General features: G+C 34.3%; 1 protein-coding gene across 4 annotated transcripts in view; it reads left to right on the top strand.

Moving 5' to 3' along the window:
• LRP1B (LDL receptor related protein 1B) overlaps positions 1-22,869 on the top strand; it is a 1,910,230-nt gene that overhangs the window by 355,167 nt on the left and 1,532,194 nt on the right. For all 4 annotated transcript variants that reach the window (XM_045479681.1, XM_045479680.1, XM_045479683.1 and 1 more), the window contains exon 2: positions 170-292. In XM_045479681.1, coding sequence (XP_045335637.1) covers positions 170-292 — 123 coding nt within the window. The remainder of the gene's footprint in view (positions 1-169; positions 293-22,869) is intronic.

Genomic DNA, 22,869 nt, shown 5'->3' with positions numbered 1-22,869 from the left:
AGTGGCCAAAATTAAGACAGATACTTGGTTTAGTTTTGCTCCTGAAGAGAAAATGTGGATCACACTCATGTACCTTTTATGTATTGCTTTCCCACATTTCATCTTTGTACTGCTCTCGTGTTCACGTTCAGATCGTTCATATTTTATTTCGAAACATTTTCATTTTCAGATCAGCAGTTGTGTGATCCTGGTGAATTTCTTTGCCACGATCATGTGACTTGTGTCTCCCAGAGCTGGCTGTGTGATGGGGACCCTGACTGCCCTGATGATTCAGACGAATCTTTAGATACCTGTGAGTAGAAAGGTTCTCATGCCATTCAGCTTTACCTTACATGTGAAACTAAATGTCAGTTGTTTTCACGGATGACTGCTGTTCTAGTTTATTCTTTTTTCCCCCCAAATAGCCTAAGAAACTTGAAACCTTTTCTTTGTGTTTTCTTTAAAATGACTATGTGAATGAGAACATAAAATGCAGTTTTGTACTGTGCATTAATTTTTGAAGGGAAGAAACTACAAAGTTAATTATTTCAATGTGATTGTGTTATTACTAGAAAAAATATAACTTGAGAGGAAAAAAAAAAACATTTAAAACATAGCACTAAAAGGGAATAAGACCCTCTCCCATAATATATTTCACTCATTTTGAAACAGAAGAACATAGAGAAAGAAAGGTAAAGTAACCAAGTTGAGCTTCCATATTATCTCTGTTAATATTTTGGGGCACTACACAAATTATTGAACATGCTTTCTTTTGAAACAGAAAGACTGAAATGATTTTTATTCATCCCTACAGTGAGTATCTTTGCCTTTATAATATTAGATTCAGAAGCTCTTCATACACATGGATCTCAGTTGTAATAGTACCACTGTATCTAACTTGGGAGTCCACTGAGGGCTTTGCATGCATGAAAATGCCCCTACAGCAAAATTATAAATAATAGGGCCACAGCTAAATCTGCTATACTTTTTTTTTAATACTGACTATCATATAGTATATGAATACTCCTCTAATTTTGCTATTGATATTTCTAGCATTTCTAGTTTGTGCACCCCCTGTCCCCTGACAACCAGGTGTGCCAGCTTATCAGTATTCTCAAAGCAACTACGTAATGCTGTTGGGTGGAAGTGAGAAAAAAAAATCCATCATCCTTAGTGCTTGATATTGTAAGAGATAACAATTATTGGTTCCATTTTCCATTTTTATTTACTTGTTTACAAGTCTTGCAGGCAGTGCCAATATAAGTTTTGATGACAATCTTGCCATTAGAAAGCAGAGGCAATGCTTATTCATTTTCTTTATGTTTGCTAGTGTTTTTAAAGTTTCTCAGCATATGGGTTCTTGAATATTTGCATTAATTGCTCTTTGAACAGATCACTGCTATAGGAAGAGGTTGTAGTTGTTTACTACTACATTTGTAATTTTCACCAGTTTAATTCAGAAAACCTTTACTAGACGCTCTATAGCGTGGAAAAGTTTCAAGGCATGATAAAACAAACAAAAAAAGTAGGTTAATGGGAAAAAAAACTCTAATGGATAAATAAATGTATTAAAGCCATACAAAAGAATATTATTTGGCAATAAAAAAGTAATGACATACTTACACATGCCACATGGATAAACCTTTAACACATTATGCTTAAGAAGAGAAGTGAGTCACAAAAGGCCAGGTATTTTATGATTTTATTCCCATGGAAGATCTCAAATAGGCAAATTCATAGAAACAGAAAGTAGTTTCTCAAGTCCAGGTGGCGTTGAAGGCAATGAAGAATGATTGCTAATGAGTATGGGATCTCTTCCAAAGGTGAAACTATTCTCAAGTTAGATCACAGTCATGGTTGCACAACACTGTTAATACATTTAAAATCATTGACTTGTACATATTAAAATGGGTGAATTGTATGGTATGTGAATTATGTTATAATGAAGTTGTTATAATAAAATGAAAAAGAAGAAAAAAATCTCAATATTATGCTTATGGGCACAGATAGCATAGTAATGAGAAAAGACAACCATAATAAATAAATGCATTGGCCATGAAATATATAAGTAGTGGGACCCTCCCCTATATAAGTACCATCTAGGAGTAGTCTCCTTCTTAGCTGCAAGGGATGGTTGCCATGGCACAATCAAAATAAAAAAGTTAGAGTTTTGAGTTTTGGTACTGGAATCTTTTGTTTCTGCCTTGTTTATTCTGAAAAATTGCTGATGGGAAAAATGACAGAGATGTGAGATAGCTCTTTGAAATGTGTATGCAGGAAGGCCAAGTTGAGGGGAAATTTCCATGGAACTGTGTACCAGGCACAATGCAAAAGCAACTGAGAAGAAATGGAAGGAGAACCTATAAGGGCAAGAGTTTTCTTTATGCTGGTGAAGAATAGAGAATAATGATGTTCTTTTTGTGCTAAAGAGGGAATTCGATAGGAGATTCATACTGGAGAAGCTTTGTGGTATAGAGAAGTAGCAAGGATCTGTGTGGTCACAACTAAAGTCCAGAGAGTAAAGAGACCTTGCAGTGAATGTCAAAGTGGATGGACGGCAAATATTCTTCTCCCAGTCCACACTTCTAGGAACATGGCTGATACCCATTAGGGCCATACCAATGGACTCGACCTGAGTTTGCCAGCCAGCATCCACTGCGATTGATTGGGCATTTGCTGTGAATAGTTTGTGTATCTACCACAGTGTTGTTAAATATTTGAATGCCCACCCTGCCCATAAAGTAGACAGCACCTGGGGCTTAGGAAAAGGTAGGTCCTTCATTCACAGAGATTAGGGGCTTGAGGCCTGAGGCTGTAAGTTAGAAATTACATGTGGTTAATTAGAAATAGAGATAGACTGTCTGCTTTCTTACAATATTTTTAACATGCAATTTCATACCTGCTCAAGATATTCTTGGCAGTATAGTTATTTTCTTCTCCAATAAAATTTGATGAATTCTGTTTAAAAATGTTTCTTCACTTTGGCCATTCTTACTCTATCTTTTAACATCAAAATTGCTGAATATCCTTAAAGGAGATGCTAAAACTATTATTGTAGTTACGTAACAAAAACAGAGAAATGGCTATTTTTCTACCTGGGCACTCGATCTGGAAAACATTTTTGGATCTACATTAAATTAGCCTAGTCCAGATAAATGGATTCAGTCAGTACCCATTGAAATATGGACAAGCTAGGGAAAAAGCTTTATGAAAAATATGAGACTTTTTCAAATTTAAATTTCTCAATCCAGATGTTCACAATTACATTTTCCCTAATCATAGTGCTTTGTAATGTGTTGTTTTATGGCATTCATATGCAGTCATCACTAATCTACATAAAATAATTGCATAATTTTATAATTATATGGATGCATCCATTCAATGTGAAAGATAAATACCAGAAATCGAAAACCTTGAAGACTGATTTTTAGGAAGGGTAATTTTGTGCTCACTGTATGGACAAAAGTGTGTTACCATCTTTGATTTGAAGACAAAGTGTGTTGTATCTACAAAATATTAGATGAAAACAGCTGATGCTATACACTTATTTTTCCTAAATCCACTTAGCCTTTAAAATGATAAGAAGAGAAATATAGCACCAAATTTATAATGATAGTGGGAAATCTCTGCAAGGACACGATTCTATAGGGATAAAAAATGAGTATTTTCAGGGGGGAAAAAAAAGACAGGAATTACTTGTGAAATGCCAATGATTGAAATGCTTTGAACATAAATGCACATACAGAAAAACAAGAAATTTTGAACTTACATGAAATTTATATATTTGGGGATCTGAGAGGTTAACATGCATATATATTCCTCTTCTGTGTGTGTTTAGGCCCAGGTTCTAGGGACATTCTCTAGTATCCATGAGGTGAGAGTCAAGACTTCACAGTGAAAAAAAAAGCAAAGAACTCCCCCATAAACTTTTGTGTGAGGTTGATTTACCACTAAGCTGATTGCATGTTGAGATGAGTTTTCTTAAATATGAAATTGGAGAAATTTAATAATTTATACCCTTATGTTGAATGTCAGAAATGATTCTTTAGCCTTTGATTAAAAATGAAACTCCTTATTTCTCTACATTATTTGAAGTAATTTTTCAAGTGTCTAAATGGCTAATCATCTTTAGGTCCTATGAGGCAATGAGAATAGAAAATCAGGAAAATCACCATCTTTCAACTCAGTGCTTTCAATCCAGTTAGTCTGGCGTCATGTGTTAGGAGGATTTAAGTGAATGGTGGTAATGTTTATTTGTGGAATGAAAGCTTAGCACCACCTGTGGCAGGGAAGTCTTCTTGAAAGGCACTTTTATTCTGAGGTATTCAAAATTTAATTCCTTCTAGGATTTTCTGTTGAGTGCTTAATGAAACTTCCTTCCAACAATTAGCTTCAGCTGATGTATCATGTTTTCTGCCAATCTGATGTTAATGTACTTAAAACTTGATCCTTCCTTTTTAAGTCAGGAAGGTATTAGTTCTGCTGCTTCTTTTCCTTCCCTATTGCCCTACACTGTTGTTCTTTGGAAAATCATTTACTGTGTCCTTCAATTACATATCATGCTTTGGATGTAATGACTCACTGTCCAACAAAGGAGAATAAAAATGGCCATGGGGTACCTTGGTGACTCAGTTCGTTAAGCAACCAACTTCGGCTTAGGTCATGATCTCACAATTCATAGATCAAGCCCCATGTGGGACTGGTTGCTGTCAGCAAAAGCCCACTTCAGATCCTCTGTCCCCTCTCTCTATCCCTCCCTGGCTTGTGCTCTCTCAAAAATAAACATAAAAAAAAAAAAAGTCCTTAGAGGACGGTAAGATTTTCAACCTTGACAGTTGTGATAATTGGTACATTGACTCTATCTTGATGCAAACTTTTTCTGTAAAGGACTAGATGGTAAATATTTTAGGTTTTGTGTCCCATGTGATTAAAACTGCATGTTCTTCTCTGTTTTTTGTTTGTTTCTTTGCAAAACACTTTATTTAAAATGGCAAACAAAACCAAAAAACTTTCTCAGCTTACAGTTTATACAGCACAGGACTCGGGTGGGATTTGGCCGGCGGGCTGTAGTTTGCCACCCCCTGTTGCAGTGTTAGAACTGAACCATATCCACTTTCCACTGTGGTAGTGGTTCTGTGCCAGGTACTGCTGCCACAGGGGACAGGATACCCCTTCCCCATAGAAGTATGTGGCACAGAGCTCGGTGTGTACCCACTACCATATGGAGCCAGACTCGGGCAATATAGTGCCATCTACAAATGATGGGTTAGGTTCTTTCTTCTATTTTTGCATAATCACCTTATTGGTTAAGATTGCATTTACAATGAAACAGAAACAGTAACTTAACCAGATAGGGGTTTGTTGTTCCCATATAAAAAGTTGCAAAAGTGGACCACTTAGGATTGATATGATAGCTCCACTTTCTGCTCTGCCATCCTTAGCATGGAGATGTCAGTCTTACAGGCAACGCATGACTACTTGAACTCTGCCAGTAGATAATTTCATTTCAGGCAGTCAGAAGGGAAAAGGGAAAGGGAAAAGGCAAGTGCTAATTGAGTCTCTCTGTTTAACAAAAAACAAACTCAGTGGATTTCTGCTTCGATGTCCTTGGCCACAAGTGAGCATATGAGGTATGGGGCAATGAGTATTTTCAATGGGGCCCATTGCTCTCCAAAATAGAATTAGTGGTTCTGCTATTAAAGGAAAAGGGGAGCACAGCTATTGGGTAGGTGGAGGCACCAGGCAGCATGTGCCACTGTGTCCTTTCACCCCCTTCCTTCTCTCCGTCCACTGCACGGGAAGGGAAAGAGGAAGGCACAGTGCATGATCACGACTTCTGAATCCCAGCTGCTTGGCTGTAAAGCCAGTTCCTCTCTGAGTATCTTTGCTCTCTGGCAGCTGACTTAACCTTTCTAGGCTTTTATCACCTCATCTGAACAATGGACATGACAGTACCTGCCCCACAGTAAAGTGCTTAAAATAATGTCTGTTGCATAGTAAGACTCTTCACTGCACACCCCACCCTGCTTTTCAGATGCTCAGAGCTCTGAGTGAGCAAGCACCTTATCCTGTGGGGCTTTTGATAGAACATCTTTACTGCCCCCTCTCTCGCTTTTACAGAAAATCAGTTTTATTCTTTAAGGGTGTGACTAGGAATAGGATTAATTTACCACATACACTCATTCACATTAAGTTGTTAACAGTTTTTAATAATTAGGTATATTACACACAAACATTAGGACAGATTTTGTATCAAGATTATTTTGGGACAGGTGGCTTTTTCTAGGAACTCTTCCAAAAACATCACGTTAACTAATTGACTAAAGTTAAAATACATGGCTAAAAAACACATTAGTGAATAATCATATTTAATCAACGCTACAGTCCTGAAAGGTAGAGGTTATCTCATTTTAAGAAAGGAAGAAATTGAATTTATGGTCCTCTGTACTCCTATACATTGGCAGTTATTGGTGAATGCAGAATTTATATTTCTTTGAAGTTGCCTTATTTTTTTGAAATACTGAGGTAAAGAAGGATCCAACTCATAGCAGGGCTCCTAAAACCACCTAATTTAAATATATGATGTCATTTGAAAAACACAGAAAGCTCCCAACAGGGTTATATCATGCTGACTTTGGGAGTGATCAGTTCTAATTGAATAATGTAGTAAAAATAACAAGTCTTCTGGGTAGTAGGAATAGAAGCATTTATGAAAAATGAAAATAACTGTGAGTTATTAGGGTCATTGGGCCTCTGCGTGAGTTGACCATTTCTTCTATTGTGTTTCTAGTGTATGCGATTTTTAACCTTTATTTAGATAGGATGATATTAATGAACTTCTTATATTTATACAATGGCCTTTCCCCTAGGATATAAGGTGGGAATCCTTTTATGGTTTCCTTCTAAATTTTCTTTCTTTGACAGAGGTCAGAGAAATAAAATGAAATTCAAGTGGGAGGTTATTAGCAAACAGATCCTGCCCTTTAAAAATATATAGTAGAATAGGGCACTGAAACTAGACTATAGGAACAATAAAATGAAAGGAAGTGTGGTGCTTGTTTCTAAGTAATAGTGATTTAGAGGTCACTTTGCAATGAGCTAATATATGGGAGCCACACAGTTAAGCTTTTCGTTAGGTAGAGAAGCTGAAATGATCTTACAGATTAAATGGAAAGCATATGAGACCCACGAGGACAGTTTATGTCTCTTCCAATTCTTTTTGTTTTGCTCTTCGTTTTATTCTTATAGTCTTCTCTTTAGCATTGGAGAGGCCAAAAACATTGACCCTTCTTTAATAATAAAAAGACTCCCACTTAAGAGTTGATATGGAGGGGTGACAGAAAGGTGGGGAAAAAGTGTAATTTTGAGTTGAAAGAGCCTGTCTAATGTTGGTTCTTTTTCCTAGCACAGTGGGGATGGGTGGAGGGTGACGTTTCTCTTCATTCTGCCCCACAATGTACTAATGGATCTCTGAAAGTCAGCCTCTGCAATTTTAAGAAAGCTTGATTGGAGGCATAGGTGATAAAACTGAGTGCACTATAGTTCACACAGGCAGAGCAAGACCAGCATTGAAAAAAAGCCTCACTTTTTGACTCAAGGAGTTACTGCTTGTTGGTTTTCTGATCCTAGATCACAGGTCAAAGGATAAAAAGCGACTCATGTCCCTCAGCCTAGACTGGAAACTATAGGGAATGCAAACTTTGAAATGTTGTAAAATAAAGAGGGTAAAACAAAATAGATGAATTCCACAGACAACTCTGATAAAATCTCCTTGGCTTAAGGGATGATGTACTGTAAACAAATGCTCTTTCAGAGCTCTATAGGGACAAAGCTGAAGGCTGAACAAGGAGTCTTCTTAGAAACTATTCAATCCATCATTTATCCACAACTAATCTAGCATTTGGGGTTGAGGATGAAGGCTTTCTACCTTTCATGGGTGAGCAAATTTCTTCCCGGAGGACGTTTTATTCTTTATAGTCAGTGTATAAAATTTACATTTGACTTTCACTCAGAAGTGCTTCTAAAATGACATATTTTGTTAAATGAAGCACTAAAGGATGCTGTGTTCTAAGAACTTATTTTAATGGCAGTGCCATTCTTTTTCTCTCCCTTTCCCCACATCTTCCATCATCCTTTCCTGAAAGCAAGATATGAACCCCAACTATAATATGCCTAGGGAATTTTCAGCAGGACAAAGAGTATCATCATTTGGCTAATTGCTATATAGGCCCTGTTCAGATTCAGGCAGTATAATTAACTTTGTGTTGAATTTTTTTTTGATTAAAATCTTTGTAACATTAGCTTTCCTGATTTAGGGGATGAGATAAATTGCTCACAAAAGAGTTAAGTTCTTGAGAAGATGGATAGACTAAAGAGGGTTTAGGTGAGAGCATACCAGTTTAGTGAATGTGGCTTATAACATCTACTCAGGTTGCATGCAGGGTTTGTTGTTTGTTTGTTTCTTTGTTTATTGGGTGGAGGGGGGGAAGATGCCTTGGAAGGGAAGAGTTTGCTGGAATTATTCACTGGTTAACATTGAAGAATCAGATACAACAGGGACAATCCTTCAAATGGCACAGATCTTTCTTGATACTCAATAGCAATAAAGAAAACAAATACTCCCCAATACTCGTGGCTGAGTTGCCAAGAGCGAAGTAAATCCTAATGTAAAATATTTGTCTTCAGGGTACCTGAGTGATTCAGTTGGTTGAGCATCTGACTCTTGATTTTGGGTCAGGTTATGATCTCACAGTTCTTGAGTTCAAGCCCCACATCGGGTTCTGTGCTGACAGTATGGAGCCTGCTTGGGATTCTCTCCCTCCCTCTCAAAATAAATAAATAAACTTAAAAAAAAATACTTGTCTTAGGATTCAGCATACAGTCATGAAACTAATAATTTCATCTTTAATAAATAGAAATTGTAAAAATAACTTGTATAATGTTTTGATAATTTGTTAAGAATATGTACATTGGAATCAGTTAATACCTTTTGATCATTACAGCTCTGTTTTTTTGTTTTGTTTTGTTTTTAGAAAGATAAGGCAGATATTGTTACCATTAAAAAAAAAAAAAAGAGAGAGAAATCAGAAGCTAGGCACAGATGGGTTGCCTGGTCAAGAGTCTCATAGCTAGACTATTCCCTAGCTTCTATTCTATTTCCTAGCTTCCTGTTATAGCATCAACTCTGCATTGAATTGTGGCCCCTCCAAACTCATGTGTTGAAGCCCAAAACTCATGTTGTACTCATCTGTTGAAGCCCAGTAGCTCAGAATGTGCCTGCATTTGGAGATAGGACCTTAAAAGAGGTAATTAACTTAAAATGAGGTTATGAGATTGTCTGAATTTCATGGTGGCCTCATAAGTAGAAGAAATTTAGACATACTAATGGACACTCAGGGCAAGCATACACAGATAGAAGACCATGTGAAGAAGCAGAAAAATGGTAACCATCTGCAACCCAAAGAATAGGCTCCCAGGAAACAATTCTCACAACATCTGACCTTACTTCCAGCTTCCAGAACTTTGAATCAATACATTTCTGTTGTTTAAGACACCTAGTCTATGGCATTTTGTTAGGGAAGCTCTAGCAGGCTGATACAGCAACCTACTATATACATCTATTAAATTTTATCTATTTTTATACCAGCCTAAGAATAAATTAGCAATTAAAAAATGCCTCCTTGGGGCACCTTGGTAGCTCAGTCAGTTAAGCCTCCAATTCATGATTTCAACTCAGGTCATGATCTCATGATTCACAGATTCAAGTCCCACATCAGGATCTGCACTGACTGTGTGAAGCCTACTTGAGATTCTCTCTCTCTCTCTCTCTCTCTCTCTCTCTCTCCCTCTTTCTGCCCCTCCCATGCTCTTTTTCTCTCTCTCAAAATAAATATACTAAAAATACATAAACAAACAAACAAATAAATAAATATAATTTTTTTATGTGAAATGAAATCAGTCAGTTTCTGATGGAATAAAGGGCCCATTCCTACAGTAGTGTTTATAATACTATAGCCTAATTTAACTGTAAATGCTATTCTTAAGCAAATGAAAAAATATGTATACATATAAAATATTTATTTTCAGAGAGAGATTGTGCACACACATGTCGGGGAGGGGCAAGAGAGAGAGGGAGAGAGAATCATAAGCAGGCTGCATGCTGTAAGAGTGGAGCCCAACATGAGGCCCAGTTGAGATCATGACCTGAGCTGAAATCAAGAATTGGACACTTAAAACAACTGAGCCACCCAGGAGCCCCTGAAAAAATATTTTTGATAAAAATCAGTATATAATTAAAAGACCTTAAAATCATGACATATCCTTATGTTATTTGAACTTGAAAATAGAAATCAACTGAAGAGTGAGGCTATCAAGCTTGAACTTTGTATCTCTTGATTTGATTATCACTCCCTACTTAAAATAATCTAATTTTGGTTGTTTACTTTGCTCTAGGTGTAGCTAAGTATAAATGTAACATAGAATTACTATAATGTTGTTTAAGTAACAAGTAGTTTAAATCCCTCCTTATATTGTTAGGATTCTTAAGGACAGGGATCTTTTTTTCATTCTTTGTATATCCATGAATTGTTCTGCACACAGTGAACAGCAAATACATATTTTGTCTGTCAGAGATTTCAGAGATTGATATGTAGGTAGGTAGTTTAAGATATGATGCAAGGCAACTGAGAATAGTCTCATTATTAGTAAGAACTCTGTGCATATATATGCATATAGATATAATATATACTGTAATTATATATAGGATTATTTTCAAAGTCAAACTTTAACTGGCAGTTTATTGAATAGTACCTTCTATATAGATTTCACAAATTACAGAATTATATGTAATACCTTCAAGAAATTTACACAATTGCTTTATTAACTTGCTTTCTTCACATAAATAAGGAAAATGCTCCTTGAGGCAGGGACTCAGTCTACTATTTAGATTTTTTTACCCCGCCTTTCTTTTAGTACTGTCAACAAGTTTCTATTTAATTAGATCAGCAATGGAATGATTGATTTTAAAAGGGAAAGTAGACTGAAATTTTAAAAGGGAAAGTAGACTGAAAACTGTATTTTCATTTACTATTAAAAAATCAAAAGAATTCTTCCCAAAGTTGGCCATCATGTGTGCTACTTTTTGGTGTTAGTGAGAGAAAACATATGAATCTGTTTTACAATTGCAAATGCAAGAGAAAATGTTTCCAGTTCAAGAAACTTAAAATATACCACCTCTATTATGTTTAACAACTGTCAGGATTTCAGCCAAATAGAGTAATGATGACTCTGCACTCCCACTGGAACATTTTCATATGTCATCAAAAGTAAAACAAAACAAAACAAAAAAACAAAACAAAAACAAACAAAAAAAACACACACAAACACAGAATAGAATAGAAGAGAATAGAATAGAATGGTATCTGTGCATTCAGGTTGAAACTGAGTTTAAAAATAAAAGAGAAAAAAAAAAAAGAAACGAAGGACAAGAAAAATCCACACCAATCCTAGTAACATAAAACAAAAAACAAAACAAACAAACAAAAAAAACCCTGCCTAAAATAGCATTCAAATTAAGGCAAAGCAGGCCGGATACATACCAACAAAGAAAAACCAGAAGGCAGTTTATAAATTCAAGATAATGATACGTTGTTTACTAGTGATAGGCATGTGTTTGGAACCAGTTGACCTTGAGGTGAGGGAACTCTCCAGATATGGATGTAGAACTGCTGCACTCTGACTGGAATCAAATAATTGAGTTTGCATTACTACTCAATTATTTTTATGATAATCTGTAAGTATTTTTTTTCCATTGATGAATAGGGCTAGTATGATTAAGTTTGTTTTATTTTAAACTTTTTAGGCCTGACAGAGTGGAAGAATTTGTTATTCCTTTAATGGAACTGATTTAACAAATCCGATATAGGTTAAGTCTAGTCTCAAGGAATCACAGTGATCTGATTGGCTATCTAGGATGTACCCTTAAATCAAGGAGATTGAGTTCTATTTAAGATTTAACTCAAGGAGGGATGCCTGGGTGGCTCAGTCAGATAAGCATCTGACTCTTGGTTTTGGCTCAGATCATGATCTCATGGTTTGTAATATTGATCCCCCTGCCGTGCTCTGAGCTGAGAGCTCGGAGCCTGCTTGGGATTCTATCTCTCTCCCTCTCTCTCTGCCTCTTCCCTGCTTACTATCTCCCTCTCTCAAAATAAATAATAAATATTAAAAATAAAAAAGGTTCAACTCAAGGATAAATTGGACCTGGGTGATGCATCATGAGCCACATACTTTGTGACAAGGATTCAGACTGTCAGGTTCTTATTAAATTTTGTTTCAAGAGAGATTTTTGCTCAACTTTTATTCTTTGTTTCTAAATAATAATAGTTAGGTTTATTGGACATTTGTAGATGCTAGGAAGTGAAAAAAGTTGAACCAACAATCTCCAGATGAAACACACACACACACACACACACACACACACACACACAGAAAACCTATAGTTAGTGAAGTAAAACAACTGGCCTAAGGACACATAGTTAATAAATCTCACAACTGTGACTGAAATTTAGATCATATTCATGTGCATCCTCTTTTTCTGTTTTTTTTTTTTTTTTTTTACAATTTGCATGTGTGTTTCCCAGTAATATTGTTCTAGAGGCCTTCCATATTGATTGTATCTCATCATTTATCAAAGAAATAACAACAAAATACAAAGCAGGATCTGAAATACTAACTTAAACTAAATTTCTAAATTGAACATAAAAATAGAGGCGTATCCCCACACTAGCTTTGCAATTATGTCTATCTTCCCTCAAGATCTGGTGTGTTTGGGCATAAGTGTGCATGTGTGGTTGTGTGTACACACACACAGTGTGATATTTTTCTGTTAAAGGCAAGTGGTGTTTTTACTTACTTGGGTCCTTTCTTTTCTATAATATCATGGGAAATGGAAGAGTATGGTCAGTAGGGGAAATAAGTATAAATGACAAAATAAATATAAATAAATATGTATGGATAAGTTAAATATAACATCACTGTAAATATAAATTCTCTTTGCTTAACTTCCAGTAAGACATCCTAATATAAGGGATGAATATTTGTGCTAAAAGCAACTAGGTCCCCATTATGCCTGCCAACTATTTTTTCAAACTGTTACTAACTTAACATTCAACACTCCAGAAAACAGTGTAGATCAATTAACTTTTTTCAAAATAGTCTTCAGTAAACGAAAAGTAACCATATCAATCTCATGAAAAATCTTTAAATATTTAATTACACTGAACCCAAAGTACTATTGTGAGATTTTTGCTCAAAGCAGTATTTTTACAACTCCACTTATTTCACCGATCAACAAGCCTGTGATAGAAATACTGCTGGGCCTTTAAGAAAACATTCCCAGGTTCTGGTAAAAATAATACAGCCCCAATACTTATGTGTACTTTCCCAAATGTGGAATGTTCCTTACACGATGAAAAAAGATGACTTTGAATTTTTGATGTAGCATTCCCTGAAGACTGCATTATTATTCTTTTGACTTGTCACAGGACTTAATTTTGCTGGTACTCTGGTACCATAAGATACAAATTATATACTTCATTAAAATATATTTGGAGTTTCAGGAAAGGCATATAAAAGATTCTGTTATACCTTTCTTAAAAATATAGAATATTTCTTAAGCATATTATTACTGACATACCCTATGATGTACTTTCTACTATAAACCTTCATTGGTGAACAAAGTAATTAATCAGCAATTTTAAAGAAGAAATATGTTGATTTAAAAAAAAATAGGTGAGTTCATTCAGATGAATTTACACTTGAAGAGCTGATTAGGGTAGATTTTGGCAAGGACGGCAGCCTTCCAGTCTGAACAGATTTTAATCAGGTTTGACAGCCAAAGAGCTTCACCTGGTGGTTCATTTAATTTGAGATTTGTAATCAGATGATTTATAGGAGTTTAGGTTTTACAAAATGTAAAGTATTTGTCTTGATATAATAGTAAGCCTCCCCAGTTGTCAATTGGAATCAGTAATCTCCTGTTTTCCTTACCTCAGAGATGAAGAGCTGCAAAGGGAACATATTTCGATTACTAACTCTTGCAGCTTGACCCATGATCTTTAATGGAATTTTACATTAGTCAAGGTTAACAAACATTCATGAGTACCACACAAGATACAGAGAGACAGTTAATTTGTTCCAGACTAAAATATCTGTTCCAAGGATGGGAGTAATTTTTTTTTTTTTAAAGGTGATGAGTAGATGATCTAACAACTAGACCTACAGAACTCTATAGAGATTTTTGAGGGAGCAGCTTTTGTATTGCTGTTTGCCAAATATCTATCATGGCAGCATTGCCTTCTTTATATTCTATATCTTTTTTCAATCCTTTCATTTTTTCTGTCCTTTTCCTTGTATTCATGCCATTTTCATCTCCCTATTCATTCTGACAGTCCTTGTGCTACACATGATTCCAGTCTTAATGTTTTCCTTTGAGTAAGTATACTACTGAAGGGTTAAATCCTTATTCTCCATGGCCTTGTTTCTCTCCCCTCCCCCATCCCATTTCTTCTCTCTCTTACTTGAAAAATTTTTTAATTTAATAGTATTCATCACATGCTTACTTGCAATGCAATTTTAAAATTATTTTTTTCCTTTATTATATTCTTAACTTTTACTTCCCTCAACTATTCTCACTCCATATAACAAAGAAACCGTAACTACTTAATCAACTACTGGAATTTCAGTAATATTCCAAGTTAATTAGAATCAGAAGGAATGAAAGGCCCTCTCTGTCTCTGCAATAAATTAATAAATTAATTAATAAAAAAGTCTAAATTCCAAAAAGCTGTCTAAAACTCTGATATTATTGAGGCACTATATTAAAATAAATATAAATAAAGAATTTAAAATTTCAAAAACAAATGACTCTAAACAACTGTAATAAGACAAAACAAAATAGAGTAAAATGTATATGTATTTCAACAAGTGATTCATACACTTATCATTAAAACTTTATATGTTGTAGGGTTTCATTTGCTATTCTCTATAATTAAAAAGCAAACAAAAGTAGAGATTTTTTAATTTGGTAGCATTAATTTTGTATGAAAATAAGTTTGATAACTATGAATGATTTTTAAATTACAATATTTTTTACTTTTTTTCCTTTAGTGTGGTGATCCTGTCACTTAACCTTAGAACCTGGAACCAGAGAAATCTGTAATTGAAACCCTTATTACAGTAGTGACAGTTTGGCCTTTAAGTACTATGCAAAAAGTGCTCAATATATTTAAATAGTAATTGAATGTTATCCTTCATTCTAGCAAAAATCTGTTAAAGTGTAATAACTGTGTTTCTCCTTAGAATTACTCATGAAAACCATTGTCATTTGAAAGCAGATGGTCTTTTGGAAAGAAAAGCATATCACTCTTTAAAAACAAACAAAAAAAAGTTGTGATTTAAAACAAGTATTTAGAGGTTTCATGAAGCATGCAATATGAAGCCATTAAATCAGCAAAAAAAGATCTTTGTGAACAGGGAAGAAAGAATCAGTTATTGACAATGTGTACAGTATAACCATGAAAGAGGATAATGTGTTGTAAGCAGCAGGCAAAACAACCCAATTGGAATTTAACTTTTTTAACAAGGCAGCTGATAATCCATCTAAAATGAAAGGCAAGTAAATCGCCTTTTTGAAACTGTATTTAAAATTGTTCAAAATTATCAATGCATTTCTATCACAGAGGCATGCCATACAGATGTCCGTTTCCTTTTAAAGTATCTTTTCAAAGTTTGGAAAATTAACAATATATTTCTCTGGAATTCTTCTTTACCCTCTACTTTGATATAATAATGTAAGCAGATCTAAATTTTGTTAAGTAAACTGTCACTGTATCATTTGTTTCCTGGGGTGTGAGACTGACCACATTCCCAATTGGTGTATCATTGTATAGGCATCATAGAAATAGAAGTGGAGGGGGCGGCTGGGTGTCCCTGGGTGGTTCAGACAGTTAAGCATCTGACTTCAGCTCAGGTCATGATTTCGGAGTTTGTAAGCTCGAGTCCGGTGTCTGGCTCTGTGCTCACAGCTTGGAGCCTAGAGCCTGCTTTGGATCCTGTGTGTGTCTCTCTCTCTCTGCCCCTCCCTTGCTTATGCTCTGTCTCTCTCGTGTCAAAAATAAATAAACATTAAAATTAAATTTAAAAAAAAGAATTAGAAGTGAAGTATTTAGTTTTACAATAACCAGAAGTGAGTGCTATTTATTTAGTCTTTTAGAGCATAATCTTGACAGAGTTTTAGGAAGCTTATTAGAGATTAGCAAAGGAAGTTAACTCTATCTACTTATATTAACCATAATATAGCCACAGAATAGTGTGTGTATCTGCCCATCAACGCTATGCTTCACAACTAATGATTAATTTAGATTAAGTAATTGACTCTCAAGTGGAGTCTTTCACTGGTAATTTTTCATGATAAAACATATATGAAGATAAATGCAGGGTACACCACTAGTTCTTCCCTTATATCACTGACCACCTGCATTTTATTTATAAGGAAATGGAAATAAGGATTCAAAAATTATTATTTCAATAACCACTAAGAAGATTCTGAAGTTTCTATGTCATAGTGTGAATATGAGATCAATGGCTCTGCCACTATATTTCTTTCTTTTTTTTTTTTTTTTTTGTCCTTAGTTTATTCTTGCTTCTGATTTTGTGTTCTTATTCCATTGCCTGGGTCTTGATAGGGATATTTCCTTTGTTGCAATTATGATTTCCAAGACTTTTTATAATATAGACGAAATGAATACTAAAAGGAAGTTTTGAGGAGCTGAATTTTTTTTTTTAAGTCTCACTATTTGTCATTGATACCAGAGGAAAACATGCAAAGTAAATTGAACATTAAAGTAATTATCATGGAAAATGTCTCCAACAGAAAGCAATAGCCACATATATCAAATTATTGAATTAAGTGGTTATTTTCACTGATTCAAATCCATGAAACTCTATAGGAAAAGACTCTATAGGAAAATCCATGAAACTCTATAGGAAAAGAAAGCAGGAATGTAGTGCTTTAGCCAGGATTCATTCACAAGCTTGGTGATCTTTTATGGAGTTATCCTTCTTGAAATATAATGTAATTAATTAATAAATCATTAAAACTTGAAGACTCAACAGAAGAGGGCAGATAGCTAGCACGCTATGTTTGCCACAGTTTTTAGAGCCTACATCTGTTCTGTATTTCCTTTCTCATTGTTTTCCATGCCTTCATGTTGGTTAATCAATCTGAAAATCACCCATGGAGTGGAGAAAGATTTTGCAAACTTAGTGTTGCAATTTGGATTTTTTTTCTGACAATTCCCCAAATTAAAGTGGAGCTAGAGGAACACTTTACAAATATTAAGCATTACTAAAGTCTGATCTGTGATTATTTGGTTGACTGTGTAACAATATAGTAAAAACTAAAATATATTTATTTAGAAAATTTATTTTTCATAATATTTGTCATTGACAGAGTACTAAGAAAAACTTTTAAAGTATTTATGTGCTATCTTTAGACAGTTCTCCAGGTGTTATACATGTATATGGCTTCAATCAATATAAGTAGAATTCTAGTATGGTTGGAAAAATCATTTTTTATTATTTGTTTTAAAGTTTATTTAATTAGTTTGTGGAGTATGTGAGCATTCAAAAAGAAGAATAAATAGTGTATTCATCTACATATATATGATTCAGTGTGTTTTCCTAATTTTCTAAATGTCTTGGAGCTGTAACTTCTTCATTTTGTTATTTTTGCCAGAAGTTTTTTGTTTAACATACTTCATTGCTTGTAATATTTGGAATTTTTACACTAAAATTCTTTAGAATAATTTCAGTGAAAATTATACTATGGATAGAGATGATATATAAAAATAATTAAAATATTACTTTTAAAAACAGACTTCACTTATTAATAATTTTATACAAATGACAATGTCTTAGAAAATTTACTGATACATTTCAAGTTTTCTATCACATCAATTTCTCTATGCTTCTTTAATATCTTATTACTTTGCATATAAAATTAGTATCTTTAGATTTTTAAAACCATTTTTAAATACAATGAATAAAATATAGAACACATTTTTTTCCCTAAGAATCTCATTATCATGGTTTGTAAAATAGTTTTTGTATTATTAAAGGCAATTAATATAGGAGGATGCAAGATGGTACTGGCTGGTGATTCAGCTTCCAAAATATTTGCTTTTTTAGTTGAGAAACGTGTTCACTTTTTAGTGGTGATTCTACTATATAAATTAGATAGAATCTTGATTACTATTCCAGCTGGGTGTAAATGAGGGCCCTGATCACTTGCCACCTACCTACACTCCATCCCACGGCAGCCCCCAGAAAGCTTTTCCAGAATTCCCAGGGCACAGTAGAACACAGCTGCTCTAAAGTATATCTAAGATCAGAAGAATTATACATAGGATAATTAATTCTTTGGGGAATTAAAACAACAACAACAACAACAACTTTAAATACAAATAAAATCAAAGAGTGTGTATTGTAGGCTTAATTCTATTCATTAACAGAATACATTTATTTTAATTAAATGGCTGAATCTCTACTGGAGTCTTTCCCTGGTAATTTTTCATGATAAAACATACATGAAGATAAATGCAGGGTTCATCTCCAGAGACAAACTATGCATCAATAACAATGAGGTAATGATTCAAACTGTGTGTGTCCAAGCTATTAACACCTGAAAAATGAATCTGAAGAAGCAGTAGGAGGACATTGTTAATGTGGAAAACTACTAGGCTTCAACTATTTCTTTATTCGTTAACTTGAATCCTTTAATGGATCTTAGCCATTCAACTTCAAGGACTATAGTGTACTTGAAGTTATAATGTCGCATATCAACATCAGTTAGGGCATCAATAAACGAAAAAGAATGAAGGGCGTTTGGAGTCTTTTTTGTCCCCTCCAAGTAGAATGTTCCTATTTGAAGCAGAGCAGAGGGAGGCTGAAGAGCCTTGAAAATATTATTTCAAAAGTTATTAGGCCACCTAATTGCAAAATTGGCACACATTTCCTTGGCCTTGTTCACATCACCAGTACCACCTGATGAGCTATTCTTACTGCTTTCTCCTCTTCCCACTTCATGAAAATGGAAAATACAAGCAGCTCTCTTGAGCTAAAACACTCAGAGATCCCTATAAAAGCATTTCTATTCTATGCCAACCCAGAAGAAAACAGAGTAAAGCTGGTGCATTTCTTAGTAATCCAAGGGATGATTTTATAAATTTATCTTTATTTCTTTCACTTAACACTTCAGGCCTGCAATCAGTCATTAAATTAACCACAAAACTACCATTCTTATCCTTCTTGATAAATGATATGTGGGCCATTTTTGCTGTTGTTATTATTTTATAAAAATAAAATATTATTTTGGGGCGCCTGGGTGGCTCAGTCAGTTAAAGCATCCGACTTCAGCTCAGGTCATGATCTCACAGTTCGTGAGTTCGAGCCCTGCATCAGGCTCTGTGCTGACAGCTAGGAGCCTGGAGCCTGCTTCTCCCTCTGTGTCTCCCTCTACCTCTGTGTCTCCCTCTATCTCTGCCCCTCCCCTGCTTGTCCTCTGTCTCTCTTTGTGTCTCAAAAATAAATAAATGTTAAAAATTGTTTAATAAAATATTATTTTTATTTTATCTTATTTATGTATTTTGAGTGAGAGAGGAAGAGGCAGAGAAGGGAGGAGAGAGAATTGAAAGCAGTCCCTGCACTGTCAGTGCAGAGCCTGACACATGACTTGCTCATGAACGTGAGATCATGGCCTGCCTGAACCTAAATCAAAAATTGGATACTCAACTGTCTAAGCCACCCAGGCTCCCTAATAACAAAATATTATTTTTAAAAAGCTAAAATTTATCAAGTTCTTACCATGTGCAGCTAGTATACTCAGGGTACTACTTAATTATTTGATTGTTTTCTAAGAATACTCTGAAGTCCTAATTAAAGAACTGGAATCCACCCCACCCATCATAAAACCTAGATTTCTTCATCAATATTTATCTAGAAGTTGTATATTAATTCTTTCTAAAAAATAACAGTACAATTAGGAGCCACCATTTAATGAGTACTAAGTTCCAGGTACCAGTTTAATAGTTTTACATAATTTCTAATCACCTCATTTAATTGTTAATATAAGATGACAGCAATATTACTATAATTCCTGCTTTTAAACAATTTACATTATGAGACTCAAGCAGAAATATGTAAGAGTAGCTCATAAAATAATACCATGTTAGAAATCATCACATCAGTGTGAACATTACATCAGTATGATTGTCAGGGGAGCTGACAATTAGACCTCAGTAATTCAAAAACTTCTGTAAAATGATTTCAGAATGTACGTAGCTCAAATCCTGGGTTTATTAAGAATGACCACAACAAAATTCTAGTTTTATCTGTTTTTGAAGAGTTACAAATGTGGGCTTGTCACATGATTCTTATAGAGGCAAATGTGCTATATTAAAGAGTATTTCACAGAGAAGAGGAAAACATGTTTCTATTTCAGAGACCAGGTACTTCCTACCACTTATGAAAAACTAACCAAATAATAGGTCTTCAATAGCTCAAATTTAGGACAGAATTCTGTTTATAGATGTTTGAAAGTGTTTCTTCAGTATATGACCATGGGAGTGGATAGAATAGTAGCTTTAAGTAAACTTACTGCTAAGTAGGAAAGCTGTGGAGAAAACTAAGAAAGACTACTGTATTTTTATTAGAAATAAGTAGTTTAATTTTGAGTAATATTTTTAGATTATGTAACCAAGAATAGTACTTTATATCATTTTCAGGAACAGTAGTTTGTTTTTCAGTCAAGTTTATTGAGGTATAGCTTATATGCAGTAAAACTCATAATTTTTAGTGTATAGTTCTATGAGTTTTGACAAATGTGTATCATTATTGAACACCAATTCATTCAAGAGAGAATATTTCCATCACCCTCAAAGAGTTCCCTTTTCCCAGTTATTTAAAAAAAAATTTTTCTTTAATATTTATTTTATTTTTGAGACAGAGCATGAGTGGGGGAGGGGCAGAGTGAGAGCGAAGCAGAATCTGAAGCAGTGTCCAGGCTCTGAACTGTCAGCACAGAGCCTGATACGGGGCTCAAACTCATCAACCACCAGATCATGACCTGAGCCGAAGTCAGACTCATAATCGACTGAGCCACCCAGGAGCCCTGAACACTTCTTTTTCCCAGTTATAAACAAACCCTTTTCCTATTCTTGGCCTCTGAGACTGGTTTGTCTTTTGTGCTTATTATTTTACCATTTCCAGGATGACATTTAAGTGAATCATATAGCATTTTATGTGAAGAGTTTATGTCTGACTTCTTTCATACAACGTAATACGTTTGAGATTGATCTATGTTGTGTAAATCACTTGTTTATTCTTTTTATGTATCCTATTGTATAGATGTATCATTGTTTACCCATTTTCCAATTGGAAGACATTTGGGTTGTTCCCAGGTTGGGGTGATTATGAATAAAACTATTCTAGAATTTTATGAATGAATTTTAAGAAAAGTTTGCCTTTCTCATAGTGAAATTTCTAGGGGTTGGCTTTCTGAATTATGAAAAGCAAATGTATAAATTTATAACAAAGAGCCAAACTGTTTTTTGAAGTGACTGTATTATTTTGTTTTCTTAGTGGAAATATAAATGTTCCAATTGCTTTGCATCCTCATTAGTACTTGATAATGCCCTTCATAAACAAAGATGTAATAAAATCATCAACAAATATCTACAAATTGAATCCAATGGTATATAAAAATGATTAATACATCATGACCAATTGATGGTGATACTGGAATATAAAGTTGCTTCAATATTCAGAATCAATCAATATAATTCACCATACCAAAAGACTAAAGAAGAAAACTATGTTATCATCTAAATTGATGTAGAAAAGATATTTGACAAAAAAATCAACATGTATTCATAACAACACCAAGAGTAGCAATAACCACAACAAAACCTCTCAGAAATGTAGGAATTAAAATGAAATTCTGCAACATGATAAAAGTCATTTCACAAAATCCTATAGCTAACAACATTATTAAAGGGTGAAAGATTAAATACTTTTCCTGTAAGATCAGGAACGAGACAAGGATATATGTGCTCCCCATGAAAATTCAACATTGTATTTGAGGTCTTAGCCAGTCCAATAAGGCAAGAAAACAAATTCAAAGGCAGACAGGTTGGAAAAATAGAAATAAAATATCTCATTTTCAGACAACATGATAGTCTAAGTAGAAAAATCACCAAAGAAATTATTAATAAAAGCTAGTAAAACTTGTGAATTTAGCAAGGTTGCAAGATAAAAGATCAATGTCATATTTCCATATTCAAACTGATTTTGACCATCAGTTAAAACCACACTAGACTTCTCTATTGGGGCAATCAACTAAAGAGTAAATCTCGTCCTTAGGCTTCTAATCTTTCTGTCCTTTTTCATTTCTCTACAATCCTCATAGCACAAGCACACAGACACATTTGAGGTTACTCCAATGTGCCATTTATAATCTGGTAACTGATATTGAAACCTTCCTTTTTGTCTTTTTATTTTAGAAGGAAGAAAATATTTTATGTTGAATTAAAGAGTAAAGATTGCCATTATAAGTATTCCTTATTCAAAGCATTTGGTTTTCCTCTTTCACATAAATACAACGTAGTAATTACACAATGGAGAAGTAGCCTCCTGCTTAGAATATTTTCACTGCCAAATGGAAGGAAAATACTATTTATCCCTCTTTCCAGAGATTGTGAAGGAATATAGTGCATAGAAGTCATCTCCAAAATATCAATATGGTGTTTTGCTTAGGTTTTATAATTTTCAAAT

The sequence above is a fragment of the Leopardus geoffroyi genome, chromosome C1 (assembly GCF_018350155.1).
Source record: "Leopardus geoffroyi isolate Oge1 chromosome C1, O.geoffroyi_Oge1_pat1.0, whole genome shotgun sequence".
Lineage (NCBI taxonomy): Eukaryota > Metazoa > Chordata > Mammalia > Carnivora > Felidae > Leopardus > Leopardus geoffroyi.
This window is presented reverse-complemented; position numbering and strand designations above follow the sequence as displayed.